The sequence below is a fragment of the Penicillium riverlandense genome, assembly GCF_028828495.1.
Source record: "Penicillium riverlandense strain IBT 135883 chromosome Unknown utg000001l_segment0_segment0, whole genome shotgun sequence".
In the NCBI taxonomy this organism is placed as follows: Eukaryota; Fungi; Ascomycota; class Eurotiomycetes; order Eurotiales; family Aspergillaceae; genus Penicillium; species Penicillium riverlandense.
In genome coordinates this window covers 4,042,328-4,067,948 of record NW_026643194.1, presented here as the reverse complement: position 1 = coordinate 4,067,948, position 25,621 = coordinate 4,042,328, and the positions used below count along the sequence as shown (strand labels likewise).

Below are 25,621 nucleotides of genomic sequence, written 5' to 3'. Positions count from 1 at the left end.
ATGGGATGTCTGTGCTACTATTCCTTCGACTCGACGCCGGGATGCTGCTACCTTTCCATCGAACGGTCTGGCGTATATACCAATTTTTTTTTTTTCTGTTTTTCTTTTATTTTTCTTTTCGCCTCTGTTTGCTGTTTCTCTTACCCGCTGGACATAGAGTGTTTCTTTAACTGGGATGCGAGCTGCGCGCGCATGACGAGTCGGCGGAGAAGATGGTCGTGGTTGATAGATAGAGTATCTTACTACTTAATTTTCTTATTCTTTATCTTCTTTCGTCAAGTATTGTAGATTGTAGACTCGTATCGTACACGAATTGCCGGGCAAGAACAAGAAGACGAAGACGTGTCTCGGAGTCAATTCAGATAGATATCAATCACCCTTTCCCGCTATGCACATATCCCCTGTGTCCAGCACTGTTTGGGGTAGTTACTTCTAATGTACAATAATTTATAACAACATCTCCATAGAACCCAGTTCATTTACTCGCAGTCCTACTGTCACCCTTCACATCCGGAGCATCGACACCATGCCGGGGCGAGTATGCGTCGACCTTCGGCTCCGAGTCTGAATATTTCTTGCTGAACATATCCTTCGCGGAATCCTTGGGCGTGAATGCGTACTGCGCCGCAGGCTTGGGTCGATCCCACCAGATATCCCACTTATTCCACGTCTCGTCACGGCTTATCCGCGGCACGAGAGCCGACACCCGTCGCCAGTTATGCCGCATGAATCGGTAATTGATATCGTGTGCGCGTCCGCCTTCGTGGCTGAAGGTTCCTTCCTTCGCCAGACCGAGTGTTAGGTCTTTGAGAAGGTTTTGGTCGGCCTTGTCTTCCCTTCCCACCTCGTCTTCCCCCAAGGTCCGTTTCGCTGGCGTCCGCCGCTTCACTGGGGCCCATCGGACTGTCCCGTCCACCAGACCGTCCAGTGTGCGCAGGACGTTGTCTGGAAGTGGAGGGAGAAGACTGTCGAGCACATCCTGGTACCATTTCCGGCGAAGGTTCACCTTGCGGATACGCGGCATGGGCTGCGCCCAGCTGTTCTGCGAGGGAATTGATGGTGCAAGCGTCTTGACCTGCGGTCTTGGTCGGCGTTGCTGGATCTCTGGGTTGTTTATCTGGGACTTGAGCAGGGCCATCACCATAGCCGGTGGCCGCCAGTCGTCTCCAAAATCGGTCTTCTTGTTCATCACCACGTGCCGCACGGCCTCGGTGTCGGCGGGGACGGGCTCCGCGAGCATTTCTGCTAGAAGTTCATGCCGCCGTCTGCCTGTGCGGCCGTATGACATGAATAGTACTTTGTTTAGAGCGCGCAAGCGGCCGGCTTGGGCTTTGCGTAGCAATTGTGTTGTGGCGCGGGCGGTTTTGTCGAGGGCTTTGAGACTATCCTGGGTCTGCTTGCGATGGCGGACGGTGCGAAATCGCTGCATGACCCAGTCGTGCATGTAGCGCCGGGCCACTGGGTCTGGTAGGTAGGATGCATCGCGCAGTAGGGAGCGGAGGAATATTCGCCAGTATTCGGGGTGTTCGCGTCCGAGCATTATCGCAGTAGAAAGAAGTCAGTCGGGCTCCGGCCCAAAACGGCAGAACGCGAAAATCCCTTTTGCGTGTCACGGGAGACGCGCTTCCTCTCTTCCCCCCGCCCCAATCCCATTTACGGCCACTACGACAGACTGTATTACTACGGATATTGCTACAGTAACCTCACTTCTTGCCGGTGTCACACCTTACACCACTATCCATCCCTACACTTGCTCTTTCCCGTGAATGGTCCACGTCTAGGGCGGTAGCCACACGCGCCCATCCCTTTCCTCGCGTCATCTCGCACAGCCGCACACCCCAGCGAGAGAGAGAGAGAGAGTCGATGCCGACCGCCCTCACGCCAAATGTCCTACTCACAAAGCAGTACGGGGTCGAACGGCATGGCATATAACTTGCTGAATGCCTCGCAATCCCTCTCCTCCACGCCTCGTGCCACGCCCCCGCCCCCGAAAGGAGGATCCCAGGCCTCCTCCTTCGGCATTCCAAACGGCCTGCCCCGGGGTAGCTTCGGCGGATACGATGGCTCAAATGACTACGACAAGCCGCAGATCTACCGGGTTTGTTTCGTCCAACGATTACTGCTTGTGCTTCTACTGACCATCACTCTCTTTTTTTCAAGGCTGTCTATTCCAATGTGTCCGTTTACGAAATGGAAGTTAATAACGTCGCTGTGATGAAGCGGCGCTCCGACTCCTGGCTGAACGCAACCCAGATCCTCAAAGTCGCCGGCGTTGTGAAAGCGAGACGAACCAAGACCCTGGAAAAAGAGATCGCTGCCGGTGAACACGAGAAGGTACAGGGAGGCTATGGGAAATACCAAGGCACATGGGTCAACTACCAGCGGGGGGTGGAATTGTGCCGAGAGTACCACGTCGAAGAGATGCTGCGACCGTTGCTGGAGTACGATCAGAGCACCGATGGCACCGGCGGCCCCTCACAGGGGACTCTGGACACGCCTACAAAGGAGCAGGCGATGGCTGCCCAGCGAAAGAGGATGTACAGTGGAGTTGATAACCGGAGTATGTCGCAGCCGCAACAGGGCACATTCTTCCAAAATATCTCACGCACCGCGGCAACCGCCGTCAATGCCCTCAGCAAGGCTCGATTCGATTCACCCAATGCAAACAGCCGTCGGCCCAGCATGGCTCGGAAGCCTTCGCAGCAGATGAACAGCCAAGAGTCTATGCCCTTCAGCAGCCAGCAGAGCATGTACAGTGTTTCCGATAGTGGATTTGGGAGCCTACAAAACCGCTACCAGGGTCCCGATGATCATGATGAACAGGTAGAGCCGCCGCGCAAACGCATGCGCTCTGCATCACAACATGGCCTACCGGCTGGCTTACAACGTGAGCCATCCAACCTGTCCATGCACGAACCTACGCCGACGGAGCCCAACGACTCCTTCTACCAAGACATTGATCTTCCGCCACCCCCGCCAGACAATGGCCAAAAACGCGGTCTTGAGGCGCTGGCTCCAGCCTCGACTCCAGAAAGATTCCAAAAGATGAAGCTGATCATGACCTTATTCCTTGACAAGCGGGCGAAGGATTTCTCAAACCACCCAGCTCTGGTGCAGCTGACTGGACATGACCTCGAAATTCCTCTGGACGAGTATCGAAACAACGCCCTGCATTGGGCTGCGATGCTTGCACGTATGCCTCTGGTCAACGCACTTGTCGCCAAAGGGGTCAATATCTCGCGGACTAATGGTGCCGGTGAAACGGCCCTGCAAAAGTCCGTGGGGACACGGAACAATCTTGACTACCGCAGTTTCCCTCGTTTGCTGCAGGTGCTCGCTCCGACGATCGACATGGTCGACTACAGCGGACGAACCATTCTGCATCATATCGCCATGATGGCGGCTACGGGCGGTGGTGGCCATGTGTCTGCAAAACATTACCTCGAATCGTTGCTGGAATTCATTGTGCGCCATGGTGGTATCGTGCCAACCACAAACGGGGACTCCACGAATGGGTCTCACAACCCCGATGTGATCTCCTTGGGGCGGTTCATCGCGGAGATCGTCAATCTACGCGATGACCAGGGTGACACTGCCCTCAATCTGGCGGGACGTGCTCGCTCGGTACTTGTCCCGCAGCTTCTGGAAGTGGGCGCAGACCCTCATATCCCCAATCATACTGGTCTTCGCCCGGCGGATTATGGGGTTGGTGTCGATATGGTTGACGGCGCCGCGCAGTCCCAGCAAGTGTCAGGTCGGAGCGACACGTTTATTGATCAGCTGGCAAAGTCCAAGAAGGAGATCCTCGATGGTAAGCTTTCCTATTTGACAAAATCCGTGCTACTTTCTAACAACTTGTCCAGCGACGATATCCCAGATCAGCGCGATGGTCGAAGAGGCCCTTGGTGGAATAGACCGAAAGCTTGCCTCGAGTGTCTCTCAGAAACAAGAGAAATTCGATCACTGGCATGCGAAAATCCGCGAGGCGGCCAAGGCCCGACAGATCGAGCAGAAGCAGCTCGATGAGCTGAAGCGCAAGTCTTCAGACCGAGTGGAGTTTGACCGGCGCATCAAGAACCTGGAGCGGTCTGCAGAGGCCTTGTTCACCACTATCCAAAATGAGGATGGGTGTGATCCGTCTAGAGATGCTGTTTTGGGTGATGCCGACCAAGACTCTGGGATCGACATCACCGTTTTCGAGACTTTATTCTCCGACACATTCGACCCGACGTCTGGGTTTTCCACAGAACAGACTGCATTCCTAACCTCCTTGCCAGGCGAGGCGGTGCTCACGCATCGCAACAAGTGCTACAAAGAATTCAATGGCGAGCTTCTGGCAGAGGTTGACGGTCTGAAAGCCAAGAACGCCGTGCTTGGCCAAAACTACCGCCGCATGGTCATGGCGTGCACGGGATGGACAGCGGAGCAGGTGGACGAGGCTGCAGAGGGTCTGACCCAATGTGTCAAGGAGTTGAACGACAATCCCGTCCCGGAGGACGAGGCCATCGAGATTCTCATGCGGGACCGTGGACAGGACTGGTAAATGTGTCGTCTGTGAACTTAACTGTACCTTTTTCCTTGCTTCTGTTCTTCGGGCGTCCGAGTGTTTCTGGGGCGGCGTGGATGCATTCGAATTATTTGTGTGATATGAATACCCTGAGAGACCACCCCGCCAATGGTTTACTTGGCGCGTCTTGTGTTTACGCTTGTGAATGAACGTGTGTGTGTACATTGTCCAGTGTCTTGTTTGAGTCAGTCCCCTTCATTACGGATCTAAATGCCGGCGTAATTAAGTGATCTAGACCGGAGAATACGGTGTCTTATGATTAATTTTAGTGTCGCGATCATGTTACCCTGAATTCGGAGAGGGGTTAGGTGGTATTTGGTAAGACAACCTGACTACTATTGACGCTAAGCGTAGTCCAGCGCCACCACCGAAAGTTCAAGCTAAGCTGGCTGAACACGCCAAGAAGACCCTAGTTCGCGTTGGAGACGGCCAGACCGAGACACAAATCAAGATGGCAATCTAAAGCGATGAGGTGAGATGAAATGCACAAAAGTCAAAAATAATAAATAGATCAATAGCTCTGCAGAATCTGACGGGGCTTTTGGCATTCATCATTTGCGTACGGACGGCCATGCGTGTCGCTGGCTTTCTTGCTCTGCTCGCCGGGCTCTGCGTGACCGTAGAGGGGGCGCCAAGGCTCCTTGATCCCTATGAGCGGAGGACTCAGAGCCACACTTCGACGGTGCTGACTCGCCACACGGAGTTGGGCCTGTTTGAGCACCGTGGGCATGTTCCTACTTTGACGATCGCGAAGACGAGGACAAATCCGCAGCCGGTTACTTTGTTGTCAACCATCCATTTCACAACCACTAGGAACCTCAAGCCCGTGACTGTGACTGAGACGGACTGGGTATCATCTACGGTGTATGTGGCTGCCGCGGCGGATACCGATGTCGCCTCGGTCACTTCGACCGAGTTTGAGACGGTCACTGTATCTGTGACTCCGTCCGCTGTCTCTAGCACCGTCTCAACAGACACCACCGTAACCGTCACGTCGACCTCGACTATCGATGCTCCAGGCGACTTCTTGCCGATTGTGTCGACCCTTCCAACGGAAACAGCAGTGGCACCAATCGAACTCAAACGAGGGCTCGACCACCCCCCGTCAAGATCTATAGGCTTTAAAGACCTGCGGCATCCGCAGGCCGTGAAGTATATAGAAGAAACAATCATCGAAACGGTCATCATCGAGATCGTTGTCGGCAAACCAATCACCAAAACAGAACCCGCATCAAGAATCACCACCAGAACAACCAGCGTCATCACAGCTACATCTACCATAATTCCCCCGGAAATCTCAACAACATTCCTCTACACAGTCACATCAACCATATCGTCAACAAAAACCCTTCAACCACCAACGATAACACTCAGACCAAAAAACACAGTAACAGCATCCAGTACAACATCCCTCTACGCCGCCTGCGCAACCCCCAACATCGCCGGCTCACGGCTATCATCGGACTTCGGCTCCCTAGCCGGTGGATATATCTCCGAGGTTTCATGGACTCCTTCGCAGATCCCGGGGAGTACATGGCGAAGAGGCGATGCGAACTCGGCGTACGACTGCTGCGTGAGCTGCATGCAGGATGACAGTTGCGCATTCAGTACTTTTGGGGTCGGGTTCTGCTACTTGGTTGACTCGACTACGTGCTCTGGGTCGAATTATGCGAATGCGCTTGTCGTGCAGGGTGACGGCGGTGGTTTGATGCAGGTGTCGAATGGGAATTGTGGGGTTGTTATCGAGGGTTCTAACTAGGTTTTCTAGTTATGGGCGGGAGTTTGGCGGTTCTTTCTTTGCATTAGCATTAGCATTAGCATTTGGAGTTGGGTTAGAGTCAGGTAGCGATATTTTTCCGGCATAATTCCTTTTATTCAAATCAAAATACAAGAGTCAGGTTTGATTTGGACTGCTTTGCTATTTGTAAATCTTGCTCCAATAGTTAACGGTGTGGGATGCTTGGAGTGCGACATCTGGCTAAATGGGAGACGAGATTACCCGGGTCGACATGCCATTGGATTGGGGTCTATACTTAACGACCAAGCTTCCCCAGTGTCCATTTACCCCATTTCCGACCTGTGGTACACAGAGAACATCATCCCCGCGGCTGCGGTTAAAATGTTTGTCAAGCGAATCTGCTATTTAAACCTGTGGTGCCGACTACGAGCAGCGGGGTTCTTGTTCATCGGTTGAACTAGAGGGAATAACCGATTCGAGTCACTGCCAGCCCTTTCCAGAAACGCACTACACAAAATGGCCACCGGTTTCCTGCGCGTCAAGGGCGACAATGTCGTCGACCAAAACGGAAACGCAGTTGTCCTGCGAGGAGCTGCCATCGGCGGGTGGATGAAGTGAGTCGTTCTAGTACATCCGGAATCTCCCCCGCTCCCCCATTCTTCTGACGATCGATAATAGTATGGAGAACTTCATCACCGGCTTCGCGGGACACGAGTCACAGCACCGTTCTGCAATGCGCAAAGTGCTTGGTCAGGAAAAATACGAGTTCTTTTTCGACAAATGGCTGGAGTACTTCTTCACCGACGCCGACGCCAAATTCTTCGCGGAGCTGGGTCTGAACTGTCTCCGACTGCCCTTCAACTACCGCCATTTCGAAGATGATATGAACCCGCGCGTGCTGAAAGAGTCTGGGTTTAAGCACCTGGATCGGGTGGTTGATCTGGTTAGTACATAGTGTGCTTTGACCCGTGCAAGTTGGGCTGACCTTCGACTTTATATATATAGTGCGCCAAGCACGGTATCTACACCATCCTGGATATGCATACCGTGCCTGGTGGCCAGAACCCGGACTGGCATTCTGATAACCCGACTAGCTATGCCGCTTTCTGGGACTACAAGGACCACCAGGACCGCACTGTCTGGCTATGGGAGCAGATCGCTGCGCGGTATAGAGGGAACCACTGGGTTGCCGGGTACAACCCGCTCAATGAGCCCTGTGATCCAGAGCATGTGCGGCTGCCGGCATTCTATGCGCGGATTGAGAAAGCGATTCGCAAGGTCGATCCGGATCATATTCTTTGGCTGGATGGGAACACTTTCGCGATGGAGTGGAGGGGTTTCGACACCGTGCTGCCAAATTGTGTTTACGCCATGCATGATTATTCGGTGAGTGTGATATCTACTGTGCCATATTTCCGAGTTTATTTTGGAGTGCTGATTTGTCCAGTCTATGGGATTCCCCACTGGCGACCGATACAAGGGCACACCAGACCAAAAACAGCACCTCGCAAGCCAGTACTCGCGCAAAGCGCAGTTCATGAGTGAACACGCCACGCCAGTCTGGAATGGCGAGTTTGGTCCCGTATACGCCGATCCAGCTCTTGATGCCGACGCCGAGACAATCAACCAAGAGCGCTACAATTTGCTTGGCGACCAGCTGCAGATCTATGACAAGCAACAGATCCACTGGTCTATCTGGCTGTACAAGGATATTGGTCTGCAGGGCATGATCTACACCAACCCGCAAAGCAAATGGAACCAAACCATCAAGCCCTTCCTGGAGAAGAAGAAGGACTTCTGGTTGGACAAATGGGGCCGCCGTCCTGCTCCTGAGCCGGAGGCTGCACTCCACCCTCTTGTTGACTGGATTGATAAGGTAAGCCCAACTGCGAAAACTACCTATCCGACCTCCTGGAACACGGAAATGCATGTTATTCGGAATGTGTTCAATTGCTTCCTGGCGGGGACGTTTGTGGATGAGTTTGCGGCGTTGTTCCAGGGAATGGAGAAGAACGACCTGGAGGAATTAGCACGCAGCTTCCATTTTGATCAGTGTGTGCAGCGTGAGGGATTGAACCAGATCCTGAAGGAGCATGCGAGGGTGAGGAAGTAGATGGTCATAGATATAGTGCGTGGAGATAGAACGAAACATCTGACACTAATGGTTATGGCTATGTATTGCCACCCACTTACTTTAACCCCACGCTATCGATAAAAAAATGCAAAAAAAGATCGCGGGGTGAAATTCCACCACATTCTCTGGATGACCAGGCTTGTCTGACAGAGTCTCGGTCTGGTGCTCACTGCAGTAACCTAGCCCGATCTACCTTCCGAACTTTTCAGCGAACTGCACCAACGCCCCGATCGCTTTCACGGTCGTCGCGATGGCCGACAATCCTGCCTCGCTGAACAGCGTCTTTGATGGGGCTTCTCCCCTCAAAGATCGCTACGATCCCATTCGATTGACCTCCGAAAATCTCGTCCCGATATTCGAACTGCCAATCGCCAGAAAGGTCCTGGGTCACGATGCGTCTGACAACGAGGCCGTCGCAAAGGTCGCGCGCGGCGATATCTCCTACACCCAGTTTGTGGCAGGGAAGGCTCGATCGCTGCAGCAAACTGCCAACGATGGGTTGACCCTTGGACAAACACAATCGCAGATTCTCCATCTTGGTCTGGCTGCTCTGTTTGCCTTCTTACAGTCCAATGTTACCGGTCCGCCTCTCGACTTTAACCCGGCGGAGGTGGCTTTGCCAGCTGCGCTGCGATCCGACAAAGCTACAATGCGGACTGTCCGAGAGAAGATTCTTCGAGACCTATCAGTCGACGGTGAAGCGGCCTACAAGCTCACCCCAAACGCCGAGCTGTTCTCTATTGCCAAGGCGATATTGGTAGACGCAAGCATCGAAGGCCCGGTTGTGTCAAAGACAGCACGCATGCGCGTCAACTTCCTCCACCAGAAAATGCTTTCCGAAGTCACGAGCACACTGCAGGGTTTGATATACAAGGATCTAGACGAGCTGGCTAAGACTGAGTTGAATGCGGAGGAAAAGGGTCGGTTCCTGCTGGAGCGATCGTTGGTGCATACGCATCATGGCTTTGATGCCAAAGCACGCAGTGATATTGAGCAGTCTGCCAAGATACGGCAGTTTGAGTTCGCTTTGACGGGCAAACTGGGCAAACGGACTAAGTTCCAGGAGCGTGATATCAGTCAGCTGGTGGTTCTGGCCAAGAGTGCGGACGATACATCGGATGCTGCAAAGTCCTCAGGTCCCGAGAAGTTGGATTTGAACGACGATACTCTTCTTGAAGCTATCTCCTTCTCGGAAAATAGCAACCAAAAATCAGTGTCGGTCCAGGAGGAGCTCTCGCCAGCTCTGGCGTCTGTGGATGCCAATAATCAGCCAATCCTCAACCCAGTGGACTCGGCTCTCTTGTTGGCTTTGGTCTCTGCTATTACCAACACTTCTCCCGAGGACGGCCTGACCCGTGAGGAAACCGCCCCCTACGCCATCCGGGTGCTTGAAGGCGGCAGCTCCAACTGGCAGATCTACACACAGGCTCTGCTTGTTCGCAGCCGCGTTGAGGGATTCCGCTCTCGGACGGTTGAGAGATCCGTGCTGCAGATGCAAGCTCTTGTAGACCAGGTCCTTGCAGATACTGCCACGGACGATTCGGCGGCACAACAACCATCTGCTGAGCCCACTACCTTCCTACCTCGGCCTGAAAAGTCAGAGTCGGCCCCCGCTGCTGACAGGCTGGAGTATATTTGGCTTCTCAACTTCTCAACACGATGGGATCTCGAGGCCGAGCTAGCCAAGCGGTGGGTTGATCTGGGTGGTCTGCGCACTGCTCTTGAGATCTATGAGCGACTCCAGATGTGGGCAGAGGTTGCCCTGTGCTACGCTGCCACCGAGCGAGAAGGCAAAGCCAAGAGCATCGTACGCCGCCAACTTTACCAGGCGTCCGGCCCCGACGAGGACGACGAAAGTGAACCGTTCGATGGGCCGGAGCGGTCACCTTTACCCGCAGAGGCACCGCGCTTGTTTTGCATTCTTGGGGATATCGATAAGGATGAGAAGATGTATGAGCGTGCCTGGGAGGTCTCGGGACAGCGATACGCCCGCGCTCAACGGTCTCTGGCTCGCCACTACTTGGCTCTTACACCGCCAGAGCTAGAGAAGGCCGAGGCTGCCTATCGGAAGAGTCTGCATATCAACAGGCTGAACCATGGGGCCTGGTTCGCCCTTGGATGTGTCCAGCTCGAGCTCCAGCGATGGAACGATGCGGTTGACTCTTTTACCTTCACTGTCCAACTTGACGATACCGATGGCGAGGCATGGAGCAATCTTGCTGTAGCCATGCTTCGTCTTCCTGCCCCCGAACCCACGCCTGACACTGTGGTCAGCGAAACCACCGATGGCGAATCACCCGCCGAAACAGACCCCTACAAACGCCAACGCGAGGCTCTGGCAGCCCTGCAGCGTGCAGCACAACTGAAAAACAACGATGCCCGGGTCTGGGACAATGTCCTAACAGTGGCCGCAGCAATCCCACCGCCAGCTACTCCATTCCGTGAAGTGATCGCCGCTCAGAAGCGAGTAGTTGAGCTTCTTGGATCCAAGAAGGGTGAGAAGTGCATCGATCTACCCATCCTGGGCATGCTCATCGACTTCATGGTCACCACCTTCGACTATGACTCTCTCCTTATCCCATCAGAAGACCACGAGTCCGCACCCGTGGTCCGCACCGGCACAATCCCCGGCCAAATCCTGTCCCTGGTCGACGATAAAATCGTTCCGCTGATCACCCACTCCTCAATCCTATGGCTCCTCGTCTCCCGCGTCGAATTCTGGCGCAACCGCCCCTTCCGTGCTCTCGAAGCCCACGAGAAAGCATGGCGCGCGACAGTCGCTGCATCCGTCCAGGGCGCGTTCCAAATGGGCGATGAGAAGCCCTGGCTTGATGTTGTTCGTGCCACGGAGAAGCTTGTCCGTGATGGATATGCGCGATACGGTCCTATGGATCGCGAGGATCAGAAGGTTGAGGGTGATGCAGAGGCTGAAATGGTCGCTAAGGACTGGCGGTTCAAGGCGAGGAGTGCTGTTAGAGGTATCTTGGGTAAAGGGAAAGACTTTTGGGAGAACTCGGAAGGCTGGAATCGGTTGAAGGAGTTGCAGGCGGAGGTCACTGGGAATTAGTGCGTGAGATGATGGATGGGCATTTGTGAATATAACCCTTGCAGTGATAGACAAAAAGACCAATTGCCAATTTCGTGCTTGCAATGAGCATTTGTAGATTATCACATTCAATTTGCTAGCAAGGAGAATTTTCAACTCACAGAGCCCAACGATTATCTACATGCAGTCATGAATCAAGCCACCGCATTCACCTTCCGCTTAAGCATTCCACAAAAGCTCTCAAAAAGCACACTATCCGTCCCCTGTATCCAGGATATCAGCACCTGCACCTCTTTGCTTTCCGGTTTCTGTCCAATAACCAGTCTTGCCTGCACACGAACACCAAGTGCCACTTGGTCCGGAATGCTGGTGGGCTTGACTGCAGCTCCATCTTGGCCAGCAAGCTTCATCTTCCGACGAGCCTGTCGAGACCAGACATTCTCACTTGCGAATCCAGCACCGGTACACAATGCACGATCCCAGGTCCAGAACCAGGGAAGTGAGCCCATCTCCGCATCTATAGCGGTGCCTGTGTCATCAATTGATGCTTCGGGGTTTAACGTAAAGGTGTACTCTGCAGGAAAGGGGAGGAGGTGTTTTGGCAACCCCAGTATACCGCGTGCCGCAGCCTAGCAACAATGTTAGCAACCAGGATACGTTCGCTGATAGATCCAGTTCTCACCATGGAAGGCCGACGGTCACTCCAAGACCATGCCACAGCCCAACGTTTCGTCTTGCTTCCCTGCACGAACTCGGTGACGGCGTAGTTTTGATTATTATGCTTCATCAATTTCTCGACAATGACAGAAACACTGCTCAGTTTGCCCAGCATTGAGGTGTACCATCGCACACGGTCACGCAATCGTAAACTTTCTTCGAGCATACGTGTTACGAAGGCTACCTCGCCTCCATGAGTGACCATTTCTACCTCGGCGCCGGTGCATGCCTGTAATATGATCAGTACTTGAGATGAATTAGTTGAAAGGTGATTAGAATGAGATACCGAGAATGGGGGACGGGCTTTGAGTTCGGCAGAGTGGATAAGCTCGTCCCGGGAGGAGTAGAAGGGCGGGTTGCACATGGTGAAGTCGAAGCTGGTTGGTGGTTAGTAGAAGGATGAGGAAAGATTCAGTCTACACGTACGTTTCATCACTAAGCTCATTGATGGGAATAAGGGGACCTTCGGGACGGGATGCAATGATGCGAATACGAGATTCAAGGTCGTTCAGGGCCACGTTGTGTTTGGCAGTGCGTATATTGTTCGCATCGATATCTGCAAATGCTGATCAGCATATAGCTAAAGTAGCTTATTTCCAGAGATCTTACCGGTGGCAATAAACCGCCACCGTGGCCGGAGTGTACAACCCAGCAGTGGGTAGATACTACAACAGCCCGTTCCACTAGAACAAGTCAGAGAATGGAATGAAAATGTCTCAACTGGTACGACGTACATATCTAAACCGATTACTTCGCGTTCACGGTCATATTCGTCTCTCAGCGTTCCGCCGGTAGAGTCGAGCAGGTCTTGCAACCACAGAATATAATTGAGTCTATATTGTCAGAGATGCTGTTTCAGGTTTTGTTGCAAATCTCAACGCACCTGTTGGGTACCTACAAGATAGTTAGTAAAAGTTTGTCTGATTAGAATATATTATTTCTTACCGGTGGACACAGTCTATCATCCGGCGCCTCGACCTTGAGTTTGAAGTCTTGCTGAAGCAGGCTGGTGGTCAACTGGCTGTCGTGGGAATTAGATGCGTATCTCGGCTGCTGTGAAGGGGTGGATTTCCGACTTACCGCACAGCTTGTGGATCATTGAAGTCCACTTTGCCGTCTTTCACACTGCTTGACTTTCAATAAAGGTATCTCCGCGGCGCGTCTAATGTTCACATACTGCTTGGCAAAGTCTGGGGACTGCGAAGCCAGGGCGGCGAAATCGACGTCGTTCTTGTACAGGTTGCGTGCATTCTGCATTGTTCTTGGAAGCTGCATCCAGCATCGGTCTTCAGGGAGTAGGTGAATACAGGCTGTTCGTTGAGGCAGGTGGAATAGATGTTGATGTCGCAGCAGCTAGTCTTACTAACGCGGGTCATGTGATCATTCATGTTCTCATTTGAGCCTTAGCTAAGGTCGCTATGTATACGATTCCATACTAACTATTTGAATTATTATCTTGTGAAATCCGGGGAACAATAGTAATATTTAGAACTGCTGCCGCGGTATGTACTCATTACTACTGGCTTGTATGGCCATCGCTGTGTATATGTACCTGTTTTAAGACGTTTGTCCTAATTTCCCTTGGAGAATCCAACTTATTAACAAAACGTTTGACTAGTTTTTTGATGGTAAAAAAACTTGTCGAGAATATCTCACAGTCAGCAAGACCCTTCTTTCTTCTTCAACCGCTCCATCCTTTCAAGTCGCCAACCAGCTCCCCATCTCATTTCAATCATCAGCAAAGGAACCATGTGGAATGTAATTCCAGCAAGCAGCAGGAATGTCCAGGTGGCAGTGATAGCATCGATAATAGGCTGAATAACTGCCACACCCGCAGCACCGATTAAGCAGCGTATCAGATTGTTGACGGCCGTTGCGCTAGCACTAGCTCCAGGGTACAGATCAATAACCAGAGCGCTATTGATGGTGAAAATGGCCGTGGCGCAGTAAGCAATGAGGTATTGAAGGATGATCGGCAAAGCAAGAGGCATCTTAAGTGACACCCCATATACTGCCGTGCAGGTGATAAACAGGGCAGTGATCCACCAAGTGTTGCGCATGCGAGCGTGTTCAATTGGAAAGTCTGGGTGTGTCTTGGTAGTGATGCGTGTGTCGAGAGGAAGGCTATGTCGGTGACAGTATTCACGCTCTGTTTTTCTGTGGTTATAATCCATCAGATAGCCAATTGTGTATGATCCAGACATGCATCCAAACCCTGGTAAAATTAGTTGAGTAACTCGTATTGGGTAAATGCGCTTACCGTTTCCCAGGAATGTTAGGCCAATCTCCAAGGTACTGAGTCCATATACTGACTGAAAGAGTGCTGACGTCGAGGAGGTGACCATGGACCACACGGTATACACAATGCTGCCAAAGAATAATGTAATAAAGACATCCTTCTCAGTAAGGAAAGCGAGAGGAGCCAGAATTGTGTGAAAGCTGACTTTGGATTTCTTTTTCTCTGGTACTGCATCTGCCTGCGTCTCTTTCTGTCCTGTGAGATAATAGATGAATGGTTTGCTGTGTCCATGGAGACGGACACTTCCATTGCCGGCGACGGTGCGAAGTGTTTCTGGAAGGAAGAAGAGAATTGACAAAAGGCTTATTCCGGACAGAATAACCAAAGCCCAGAATATGGATCTGAATCCAAGGTATTCGGACAAGATCCCGCCAAATACTGGACCAATACTCTGTCCCAACATGCGAACTTGGACGCGTGAGTTTTCTTTTAAATATTGAGAAATGTAGGGACGACTTACCACCACCAAATATCCCAACCAAACTGCCTCTCTCTGCAGAGGTGGTAATGTCACCGATCACTCCAGCCCCTAAGCAAATTAGTAAATAACCCTGGAGAGTATATAATCAACCATACCAATGGATATTGTCGCTGAGCTACCAGCAGCCTGCAATGCACGGAAAGCCATAAGCTCTCCATAGTTTGTCGAGAGACCCAGACAAATGTTTGCAATAATATAGACAACAAACGTCCCAATAAAAATAACGCGGCGTCCAATCACATCAGAGATGGAGCCCCAGAAGCTCGGAGCCAGTCCTTGCACAATCATAAATACAGTGATGGTCAAAGTCGCCAGTGACATAGAAATATTCAAGTCCTATGCAATGATAAGTCAGACTGACGACTCCAAATGGTTGCTCTCCACTGACTTTTGACACCTCGTTCAGCGCAGGGAAGTAAATATTGGAGGACAGAGGGGAGAAAATGGCGGCCATGGAGACGATGCAGACCATCTGCAACTTGCGGGCTCGAGTGAAAACATGGTATGGAGGTAGTTGCTCAGTCTGGCTTTCAATATTGATCGTGTCCGAGGACAGTGACGGTATTGTAAGTTTCTTTTCACTGAGAGGTGACGAGACAGGCGTTGAAGTGACAGAACTCCCTGGGGTTTGATCGTTTTTGAGCGTTTCTGTTGATGTAAATGCAGACATATCGAGATATTTTAGCCATGCAAGCCGAAACTCGGCTATATAAAGAAAAACGTTATCCACAAGTAGGATTAAAACATCTGCTGCTCCAATCTTGTTGGATGGGTGAAAATTTTTTGGAATGGTATGGCCCTTTTGTATCTCGACGTCACCCAGAACCCCCTTATAGCACTGCCCCGAAAATATTGAAATGGGCCACGCGTTGAAAGTCAAGTCAATGCTCCACTGTGGGTTCGATCAAGGGATCACCCGCACCTTATCTCCTTGGTAAATGGTGACAATGAAGAGGTAAAATCAGCAAATTTGTCGTGTTGTCTTTGGGATGCGCGTTGTTCCATAGTGCCCCATATTGCTTGAAGATTTTCCGGTTAGCTATACTCAAACACTGCGGTGAAAGTACTCTCGCTTTAGGATGCATCGGAGGTAGAAAATTTTTTTGTTTAGGCTCTCAATGTTCTCTGAACATTAATTTCATAGTATAAATGCCATTATCCACTTGAAATTCCTCCGAAGGCCGGCATACGCATGCAGTACGCATCATCTACGACCGATCTACATAACGGAAGCGTCACGCAATCAGGTCTCACCCTAGAAAGGTCGAGATGGCCTCATTACAGCTACCATTAATAAGTACATTATTAGCACCATAATTTGGTAGATTATCATCTAGGATGTTCCGTTGTTGGAGCTTTGCCGACCCCATGATAATGGCATACAAGACCAGGAGACCAATAAAGCCGGAGTCCTAAGATTTAGTGAAGTATATTTCCTTTACGTGGACCCGGTCCAAAGACCCTAGCGTACTCATCAAGGCTGTACGTCATCATATGCTCAACTATATTAGTCCTATCCAGAAATGCCAAGCAGAGCAAAATTGTCCCAAGGGAATCACGATCGCTTACATATGCGGCAGCTTTTACGCTAAGCTATCCCTCTTAAGGAATGTTTTTGGATTATCTACAACTAAAATGAACCGCTGCCCTGGTTGCTGACATCAAGCCGCCACCCAATCCAGGGCATGATCCAGGGAGCGGATACTTGCAAGGGCTGCAACAAGTCTAATGGCAGTACACTAATGGCAAGATAAGCACCCGAGGCCCGTATCCGCCAAGCGAGTCGGCGATTGCATTTGCATATTTAAGCCGAGACATCATCGGTGGAGCGAAAAGAGGTAGGAATGCGGCCCACACCTGCTTGGGACAATGTTTGGCGCTAGACAGGCATGATCGACAGCCGAAACGGCCTTAGCACTTGATAGTGTATAATGATGCTAATCATTGCCGATCTGACCCACTCAGGAGCCCCCTTTGACAAGGGTTCTCCCGTCGAAAAGTATATCTTTTCGGATTCTTATTGCTATCCGAGTCATACGGGCCCGAACTATTATTATCTACATCATGACTAGACTATATCGAGATGCAAACCTGACCAGAATTTCAGCACAGCCCGTCAAGGACTAGGCATCAGTCTCAACAGCTTGCTCTATCTGTATGCATGGGATTCGATTGGCACCTTACAGTAACAATTTGGCCGGAATGCTGTAGCCCATAACTTACAGGCAGTGCAGGGCTGATCCAAATCGGTCGGATTAGCAATTTTGAAGGTCGATGGTGTCAATGGAATTCAGTCTTCACGATCGGCCACGGTCAAGAGGATTGAGAACTGACATCACTGTCAGGAATTGTATGCATCCCAATGAGGACCCTTGTCGGCGAACTGAACGTAAGACCCGTCCATATTGGGGAAAGGCCATGGGATATGGGTCGATAGGAGTCAAGGTCGCCGATAATTATCATATTCATCCAAGATCATCATGGCCCTCGACACTTGTAGGGTCGGATAGTTCTGGTTACACTGCAGCAGCTAAGCCACTTCTTGTTGAAGTCCCCGTGTAACATGAATCTAGAAAAACCCCGCGCCCACAGCAATAAAGCTAAATTCTGAGGTTAGGATATATTTTCATTTTCAAGACCCGATTCCTGCGGTCGAAAATCAACATTCAGACGGAGATATACAGTCTACCCACAGTACTATACAAAACAAACTCGCCAAGTTATTGATGGTTTAGACGGCCCCTGACTCTGAAACTACATCATTTTTCACTTTAACTCATTTCATTCTTCCGGCAAACCAATTCCTGACATTTCAGATAGAGAAGAATTCCCGAGCGTCCGCTGAAGAACGCAGGATCATCACAAAGGTCAAGCAAACCCCAGCATACCGTCGTCATATGGAGCTTATCCCAGTTTCCCCAGGTGCAGATCGACTTTCTCCCATCAAAGCCGCATTAGCTATGCTGTTTGAGGAATACTCATTATTATCTCACTGAATTATGTCCTTTTCGGCGTCGATCTTCTTGATTCTCTTACATTATGGGCATGTCGCGTCAATTGCAGCACCACACGAGCCTTCCAAGGTAGATCCGAAAGATTGACCAAATGTCTCGGACTATGTAGTGAGACGCTAGCTTCTGGTGGAGATCCCTCTTCCTTGATAAATATATGTTCGCCATATAGATGGTCTCACACAGTCACACTTGATGCCCGAAGGCAGTGACAGCACGATCAGCTTCGATTGATACGATGGAACTACCTGAAATCCATACGAGGAGGAGCTATTAGGCGCGCCCGGATCCTCTGCAAGTCGATTAAGCGAGTTGCGGCTGAATACGAGCGCGAACACGAACTTGACTCACGTGCTTGGAGGGGGATTCTTCTTTTCCTCACAGAAGGACATGATTCTCTGACAACCATGGAATCATCACCAGAACCAGACGGGTTTGTGGTCGTCGATGTCGGAGGCGAAAACCCCGACGAGCCCCACACTCCAGACAGAGAATCGCTAGACAACGGCCAGACAATCAAAGAGTGGCTGGAACCGACCGACTACGACAGCGAGGCTAGCGAGTACAAAAAACACCTGGCTTCGCGTGTTCCTGGTACTGGTGATTGGATCTACGACACCGCCGAATATCAAAGGTGGCTGTCTTCTGGTACACCGTTATGGATCAAGGCAGTGGCAGGAGCTGGCAAAAGTGTCCTTGCCGCCTCGCTTATCTCGACTCTAGCCCAGAGGGGAGGCCCAGTGTTGTTTTTCTTCTTCCGACAGATCATCGCGGAGAATCATGACTGCCACACTCTTGTGCGGGATTGGATCTCGCAGACTATGGCTTACTCCCCTGCACTTCGGAGCCAGATTGCTCAGTTGATGACAGAAAACAACTCTGCGAAGGATATCACCCTTGAAGAGCTCTGGGGTTTTCTAGTTGACGCTTTGAGCGCACTCCCTAACGCGTACTGTGTTGTGGATGCTCTGGATGAGATGGACGCTAAGCAAATCGACTTTTTGCACAAATTGATCCAACTGGGCAATTCTGCGAAGTTAGTTATGACCAGTCGTCCACTCCCTCACATTCAGAACATTCTGCGCCATTCCGTTGTGGAGCTCCGCATGGATTCCGAGCAAATGAACCGAGATATCCCAGTGTATATTGACTGGCGCTTGTCCCAAGAGAATATGATTCAGTCAGAAGTGAAGCAAGTGATTCAAACCGATACACAGGCCCGGACACATCAATCATTTTTGTCTACTCGTCTGATTCTAGACGAATTGCTCAAGGACCCTGCAGCTTTATGTCCAGAATCGACACAGAAATTGCTGCAATCTCTTCCTCGAAAACTGGAGGACATATATACTCAGATGATTCACGATCACTCACATCGCTCGAATGTGCCGCAAGAGCGCCAGATTCTGATTTTTCAATGGGTCACACATGCAAAACGGCCCCTTCGCCTATTGGAAATCACAGCTTTACTCAACTTCCATGATGGCACAGAAAACACCAAGGAAACAGTTCGCAAGGCATGCGGGCCACTATTGGAAATTCTGGAAGATGAAACGGTGTCAGTGATTCATCATTCCTTTACCGAATTTCTACTCGATTTATCCAGGGATGCCACCGCATTTCCAGTTATTGAGTCATCTAATTGCCGCTTTATTCTCGCGTCGACCTGTCTCAGGTACCTGATGGCGATCCCGTCTTCCAAATGGAACGGTTTCTGGGACGAAGGTCGAAAGTCTAGGTCTGAAAATTCCACTCATCTAGACTACCCATTTGTTCAATATTCCATGGAAAACTGGCCCTTTCATGCACGAGAAGCGCCGATGCGGAATGACTTGCTCCAACTTCTTCATACATTTATATCCAAGGACAATCTGGGACTCATTGCTTGGGCTAGCAAATTCATGCCTCGCGAAGATCAACATCAATCTCAAGATGAAAACCAAGAACCTTGGGGGTCAGAGATTCATGTTGGAGCATTCACTGGAATCACCGATTATGTCCGACATATAATAGGCACATCTGATGTCTCTCAGACTGATATAGAAAAGAGAACCCCACTGTTTCATGCTGCATTCTTGGGACACGACGAGTGTGTGGGCCTTTTACTCAACCAAGGAGCCAAGCCAGACGTGGTTGATTCTGTTGGGAGACAACCTATTCATTATGCAGCTCGGGCTAACCGCTATAACGCCGTTCGTCTTCTCCTTTCGGCTGGTGTGAGCCCACTGGTCACCGTGTCCAAAAGGGATGAAAAACATGAGTCTCCCCGTCGCCAATCTGACTTTGGGTTCTCGGCCTTGCAGGTAGCCTGCAAAGCTGGTTATGTCGAGTCTGTCCGTGAAATGGTCTCCGTCGTCAAACCAGACGATCTGAATTCCTGCTTATACTGGGCAGCTTCAGCAGGGCACACCAACGTGATGAAGTTTCTGCTTAATCTACCCTCCGTGGATGTGGACGCACTCCACGAGGGAAATTCGCCTCTATTTATTGCTGCAAAGAACGCGCATTCAAGTGCTATTGCGCTCTTGTTAAAGCACGACGCGGACCCCCATCTTCGGAGCAGAGGCTTGTCTATAGAAGGAAAGAGCATTGACAAGCATGAAATTGGATACACTCCTCTTCACAGCCTCACTGGGTCTGAAGAGACGACAGTTTACCAGCGCGACTTGCATGAATGCTTACAGCTTCTCCTCCACGCTGGCTGTGATGTAAACGCTCAGGACAACATTGGCCGGAGTCCACTCCATAATAGTGCTGCCCATAATCTTACAATTACAACCGCATTGTTAGAAAATGGAGCGGACCCAATGCTAATGGACGACTCCGGAGAAACGCCCCTCCATAAGTATCGGTCTGGGATAATGGTTCCCTATGTCCGGGAAGATGATGGCTCCGGTCTTAGAGCATTCGTCGAACATGGAGCTCGAGTTGACGTGCGTGACCGAGAAAACGGAAAGCCGGCATTTTGGAATGCAGTCCTCGCTGAGGACGACTCTAGTTTCGAACACTGGGTGCCCTTTGTATCCGACTGGAATATGCAAGACTATGACGGGTTCAGTGTATTACACTTTGCCATGCGACATTCCAGAGACGGAGGGATCATCAAGAAACTTTTGGAACTAGGCGCAGACCCGACTATCCGGAATCATCACCTGGAAACTCCATTGAATAGTCTGGGAGACTGGGGGTATGATGAGGACTGCGTGCAAGTTCTGGTTGATGCTGGTGCAGACCTCGAATCCAAAGACGACCTGGGAAATACCCTGCTGCTGCATACCGTTGCTTCTCGTCAGGCGTATTTATGCAAAGCGGTCAGACATCTGCTGCATCTCGGAGCAGACGTCAACGTACGGGATCACTTTGGCAATGGTGTACTCCACGTGCGGGGAATGGACCTTGAACTTCTCAAGCTACTTTTGGAAGCTGGAGCTGATCCCTTGATGGACAATCACGAGGGGTGGACGCCGTTACACTCCATAATGCTTACACCGAGCATTAAACTGATGGAGAAGGCCCAGTTGCTTATAAATGCGGGCATTTCTAGCACTGCTCAATGCCATAACGGTCTTACTCCATTCCACCATTTTTGCTATCACGAGCCATATCTACTTGCACAAGGCTTTAAACAGACAGAAGGCGAGGGGATAGCTCTTCTTGACCGAGTTCTGGCCTCGGATCTCGCAGCTGGTGTCAATATACCCGACTATGAGAACGTGTATCCGATTCACCTTGCGGCAGTTCGCTCCGAAGCACTCTTCTCCAGACTTGTTGATCACGGTGCAGACCTGACAGTCTTGACTCGTGCGTCCAGAAATGTACTTCATGTTGCCGCCATCACACGCCAAACTGGTATTCTTAGTCTTGCATTGGAGAAATGTTCCCCCGGTGATCGCGCAAAACTTGTGAATCAAAAGAGTCTTGCTGGTCGGACTCCATTGCACGACGCGTGTCGTTCAGGGAAGTATGAGAGTGTTGCTTTACTGCTGCAGGCGAATGCAGATGTTATGGCCCGAGACAAGAATGGCCTGACGCCTCTCCATGCCTGTGCCGAGCTGCCCCGCGAACAAGATCTGTGGGATATCGATTTAAACAAGTTCAAGGGGCCAGAAATGGCCATCCTTGATTCCTTCCGACCCGACCCCAAAAAGTCAGAACAGCCCCAAAGCTTCTATGGGAAGGTCTGCAACGAAGTGCACAACGCACGGGTAAAGGGCATCATACATTTGTTGCTGGACCATGGCGCCGATATTGCTGCTACCGACAACGTGGGAGGTACTCCGCTGGATATTGCGGTGGACGACGAATTTTCCGAGATGATTACGGTCCTGGCACCGCTTGTTGACCAAGCCGGGAAAGGCAGAACTCCAGGAAGAAGGTTCGAAGAGAAGTACTTCACCTTGAACAGTGAACCTATCATCTCCATATTGGAAGAGCAGCTCAGCGAAGGAGACAGTGTGCATCGCATGGGTCTTCATTTACTACAAAATAGAGAATACGAGTGTCTTGAGTTCCTCGCCTCGAAAGCTGACATGCGCAAACGAGATTCCGACTTGACGGACCCAAGCGTCATGACTACCCTTGCGTGGCTTGGATATCCCGAACTCTTCAAGACTCTTGGCAAAACAATCCAAGACCCGGGCTGGGTCAATGGCGGCCCTGGCGAAGAGCCATACCTCCTGGCAGCAGCTAAAAGGAGCTCCGCAAACCTGGATGTCATCAAAGTTATAGTGGAAGTTTTTGAAGCTGATGTCAATGTTATGTCTCATGAAGGTGCTCTTCACATTCTTGCACTCGCTACTCGATGGTGGCAGGCCTCTGCGATTGAATATCTAGCCCAACACGGAGCAGATCTCAATCTCCGCAATGCAGAGGGAGAAACTGCTCTACACCTTGCTGTCCGAGCACGCAAGATATGGCACACGGCTTATCGAGAAAAAGAGATTGTTCAGCTGTTGCTGAGACTTGGGGCTAATCCAGATGTGATGGACAATAATGGCAGGACCCCTCTCGCCCTCAGCGCACAGAACCCAGAGATTTTCAAAATTATGGTCCAGCACGGCGCAGATATCAATTTCGGTAACTACCCAGTTCTTTACTCGGCAATGGAATCACAAAATGTCGACGCTGTAACTTTCCTTCTGGATTCAGGGCTGGATTGTAACAAGATGATCCGAGTACCCAACTGTCCACTGGATCCTTGGAATGATCATCGGGGAAACCAGATCTTGGTGGAGGAGTATTATCCTCTTCATTACGCCGGGCAGGCCAAATGGAACCAACCCGACAAGCGCCAAAAGGCTGCGCACATCATCCATCAATTCCTCGAGCACGGAGCAGATGTTTTCCTTCCATTTTGCGGCTCAACCATCTTGCACATTATAGTGCAAGAGGGTGGTATCATGGAGCCCTTTCTTTCTATTCCGGATCTCGACTTGGAAACTCGAGACGGCCACGGTCGGACTCTGTTGCTAGCCGCGTGCATGTGTAACTTCCCCATGGACTGCGGTCGACTTGAGTGGTATGACCGATGCCATAATCCAGAGGCACCGAGAGCCCCAACCCGTGCGAAAATTCTGTATGACAAGAACGCCGACTTATCTGCCGTGGACGAGTACAGCAATAACGCCATCCATCTTCTAGTTATCTCTGTGAGGTATGATTGGTTTGTGACGGCCGACTTCAAGGAAACTCTCTTTCTGTTTCTAGAGAAACGCCCGCCACTCTTGCATGGCAAGAACAAGGACGGATTGACTCCGTTGTTGCTAGCTGCGAAGCTCCAGCATTATTGGTGCCTCCCCCTTCTGCTAGACGCAGGAGCCAACCCCCCTTGAACGAGATCCGGAGGAGAACACCGTGTTGCATTACCTGGCCGAGTCTATGGTAGAACCATCAGAGTTACCCGGTCAAATATTCAACAGACTCGTTGCAGCAGGTGTGGAAGCCAATGCGCTCAACCAGAAGGGTGAAAATCTCATGTTTCCGTATTGCCGGGAGCTGGCTGTCTGTGATTACCGTCCTCGAGTGATCTGGCACATAGACGTTCTGCTCAATACCGGGGCAGATATCTTTGCTGTCAACAATGAAGGGTGCACTTTGCTGCATGCTCTTGCGGCGTCCAACGGGGACAAACACAAACCATATCCGGATGGCATCAAGGCGTTTAAGCGCCTTCTGGACCTGGGAGTGGATCCAATGAAAGAAGATAACAGGCAGAGAACGGCTGTTGTAAGTATTTGCGAGCTCATTCTGTGACTTCGGTGATGGCTAACTTGCGTGCAGGACATGGCGGCCGCGTACTACAATACTCCCATCTTAGAGCTGTTCCAGAAGAAATGATCTTTGTCCTTAGTTTATTATGATTTCCAAAGTTTATGAATAGCTATATCGAATGCAGATTGAATTTGTGCCGCATCACCAACCGCTGTGGACTTGCGCTTAGAGTAACGAAGCTAGGCGAGTAGCATGATACATTCCCGGTCAGAAATATTAGAGGAAATAGGGTGAAATGAGGGTGGAATCAGCAGGCTTTGCCTATGGATATCCAGAGAGAATATATTATAATCTACTTTTCCAAAGCGATTCATGTTTTCAAGTTCGTCACTCGTGAGATATATACCTAGGCAGTCCTGGAACCACCCCGACGACTTTTACCCCCTCTCCCCCCTCTGCCCCCTTTCGCAGTTCGTCTTTTCGGACCTTGCATAGCCGCCAAATCTCGTTTTCCAAGGTTCAGTGTCCCACCCGCGAATTTTCCAATAGTCGGGCCACCAACGCCACGCTCCCTGCGCCCCGAAGAGCTCTTGGACACTTTAGGCGCTGGTTTCTCCAGAATGATACCATTCTCCTTTGCCTCGCGCCTTCGTTTTTCTTCCTTGGTTGCTGCCTTGGCTTTAATGCCTCGCCGATGCGATGAAGGCATTTTCTCCTGTTTATAAAGCGATGTCTTGGCGCCGATAGCTTGCATGCGCAGGTCCAGCGCTTTGAGTCGGTTTTTCCCTGTCGGAGCGAGGTCGGATGCGGATTCGAGGAGGTGGGATTCGCGGAGGAGACGCTGGAGTGCAAGGTCGTGTTTGAGGTTCTCGGCGTCTCCGGCCTTGTCGTCGTCGGAGTCGGAGGCGTCTTTGGTTACTGTGGCTGGTTTGGAGGTGGACGAAGATAAAGATGGAGGTTTGGCATTCTGCGATAGGACATGGGTTAGTATGGAGAGAGAAGACAGATCATAAAGCATTAGTGCATACCATGAACGCTTTGCGCGCTTTCTTATCCATGATGTCGTCCGGGTCTACACGGACATTCTTGTGTTCCACCACTTGTACTCTGGGCTCTTTGTCATCTCCATCGTCCAGGCCACTCCATTCGGATTCCGAGACCAGTTCATCCTCTTGGCTCAGATCCTCGGAATCTTCATCGTTGGCGGTCTGGACGCTGGGTAGATCCAGAGGCTTGAACTGCGCTTCGAAATATTTGCGGAACACGTCCTGCGCATTGTCCGCTGGTGGAGGACTGGACTCTTCTGGAGCCTTCAATTTGACGGCGGTGTCTCTTTTCCGTTTGCCAATCATTGTTGTGTTGTAGTGCTGTTGAAGATCACCGGGGATCACATCGCCCAAGTTTTTTCCCATAGCTCA

General features: G+C 50.9%; 9 protein-coding genes across 9 annotated transcripts; 5 read left to right on the top strand and 4 right to left on the bottom strand.

Annotated features, from left to right (window-relative positions):
* Positions 1–475: 475 nt before the first annotated feature.
* On the bottom strand, positions 476–1,540 carry N7474_001646 (uncharacterized protein; the record flags this gene model as incomplete). Its single annotated transcript, XM_057193061.1, has 1 exon — positions 476–1,540. One exon carries the CDS (start codon positions 1,538–1,540, stop codon positions 476–478), a length of 1,065 nt encoding a protein of 354 aa, XP_057058014.1.
* Positions 1,541–1,885: 345 nt separating this feature from the next.
* N7474_001645 (putative APSES transcription factor (MbpA)) lies at positions 1,886–4,543 on the top strand (the record flags this gene model as incomplete). Its single annotated transcript, XM_057193060.1, has 3 exons — positions 1,886–2,098; positions 2,161–3,811; positions 3,864–4,543. The coding sequence occupies 3 exons, from the start codon at positions 1,886–1,888 to the stop codon at positions 4,541–4,543; spliced, it is 2,544 nt and encodes an 847-aa protein (XP_057058013.1).
* A 595-nt stretch (positions 4,544–5,138) lies between these two features.
* N7474_001644 (uncharacterized protein) lies at positions 5,139–6,326 on the top strand (the record flags this gene model as incomplete). Its single annotated transcript, XM_057193059.1, has 1 exon — positions 5,139–6,326. One exon carries the CDS (start codon positions 5,139–5,141, stop codon positions 6,324–6,326), a length of 1,188 nt encoding a protein of 395 aa, XP_057058012.1.
* Positions 6,327–6,821: 495 nt separating this feature from the next.
* Positions 6,822–8,418, top strand: N7474_001643 (glycoside hydrolase family 5 protein; the record flags this gene model as incomplete). The annotated part of the gene is made up of 4 exons (XM_057193058.1): positions 6,822–6,919; positions 6,984–7,248; positions 7,311–7,691; positions 7,753–8,418. 4 exons carry the CDS (start codon positions 6,822–6,824, stop codon positions 8,416–8,418), a joined length of 1,410 nt encoding a protein of 469 aa, XP_057058011.1.
* Positions 8,419–8,689: 271 nt separating this feature from the next.
* Positions 8,690–11,506, top strand: N7474_001642 (tetratricopeptide repeat protein; the record flags this gene model as incomplete). Its single annotated transcript, XM_057193057.1, has 1 exon — positions 8,690–11,506. One exon carries the CDS (start codon positions 8,690–8,692, stop codon positions 11,504–11,506), a length of 2,817 nt encoding a protein of 938 aa, XP_057058010.1.
* Positions 11,507–11,679: 173 nt separating this feature from the next.
* Positions 11,680–13,459, bottom strand: N7474_001641 (DUF890 domain protein; the record flags this gene model as incomplete). Its single annotated transcript, XM_057193056.1, has 8 exons — positions 11,680–12,114; positions 12,168–12,431; positions 12,489–12,579; positions 12,812–12,867; positions 12,954–13,035; positions 13,086–13,096; positions 13,148–13,289; positions 13,329–13,459. 8 exons carry the CDS (start codon positions 13,457–13,459, stop codon positions 11,680–11,682), a joined length of 1,212 nt encoding a protein of 403 aa, XP_057058009.1.
* A 401-nt stretch (positions 13,460–13,860) lies between these two features.
* N7474_001640 (uncharacterized protein) lies at positions 13,861–15,652 on the bottom strand (the record flags this gene model as incomplete). Its single annotated transcript, XM_057193055.1, has 5 exons — positions 13,861–14,417; positions 14,463–14,909; positions 14,962–15,030; positions 15,078–15,318; positions 15,371–15,652. The coding sequence occupies 5 exons, from the start codon at positions 15,650–15,652 to the stop codon at positions 13,861–13,863; spliced, it is 1,596 nt and encodes a 531-aa protein (XP_057058008.1).
* Positions 15,653–18,400: 2,748 nt separating this feature from the next.
* On the top strand, positions 18,401–24,329 carry N7474_001639 (Ankyrin repeat-containing protein; the record flags this gene model as incomplete). The annotated part of the gene is made up of 3 exons (XM_057193054.1): positions 18,401–23,641; positions 23,802–24,218; positions 24,273–24,329. 3 exons carry the CDS (start codon positions 18,401–18,403, stop codon positions 24,327–24,329), a joined length of 5,715 nt encoding a protein of 1,904 aa, XP_057058007.1.
* A 280-nt stretch (positions 24,330–24,609) lies between these two features.
* On the bottom strand, positions 24,610–25,555 carry N7474_001638 (uncharacterized protein; the record flags this gene model as incomplete). The annotated part of the gene is made up of 2 exons (XM_057193053.1): positions 24,610–25,170; positions 25,232–25,555. 2 exons carry the CDS (start codon positions 25,553–25,555, stop codon positions 24,610–24,612), a joined length of 885 nt encoding a protein of 294 aa, XP_057058006.1.
* Positions 25,556–25,621: the final 66 nt, after the last annotated feature.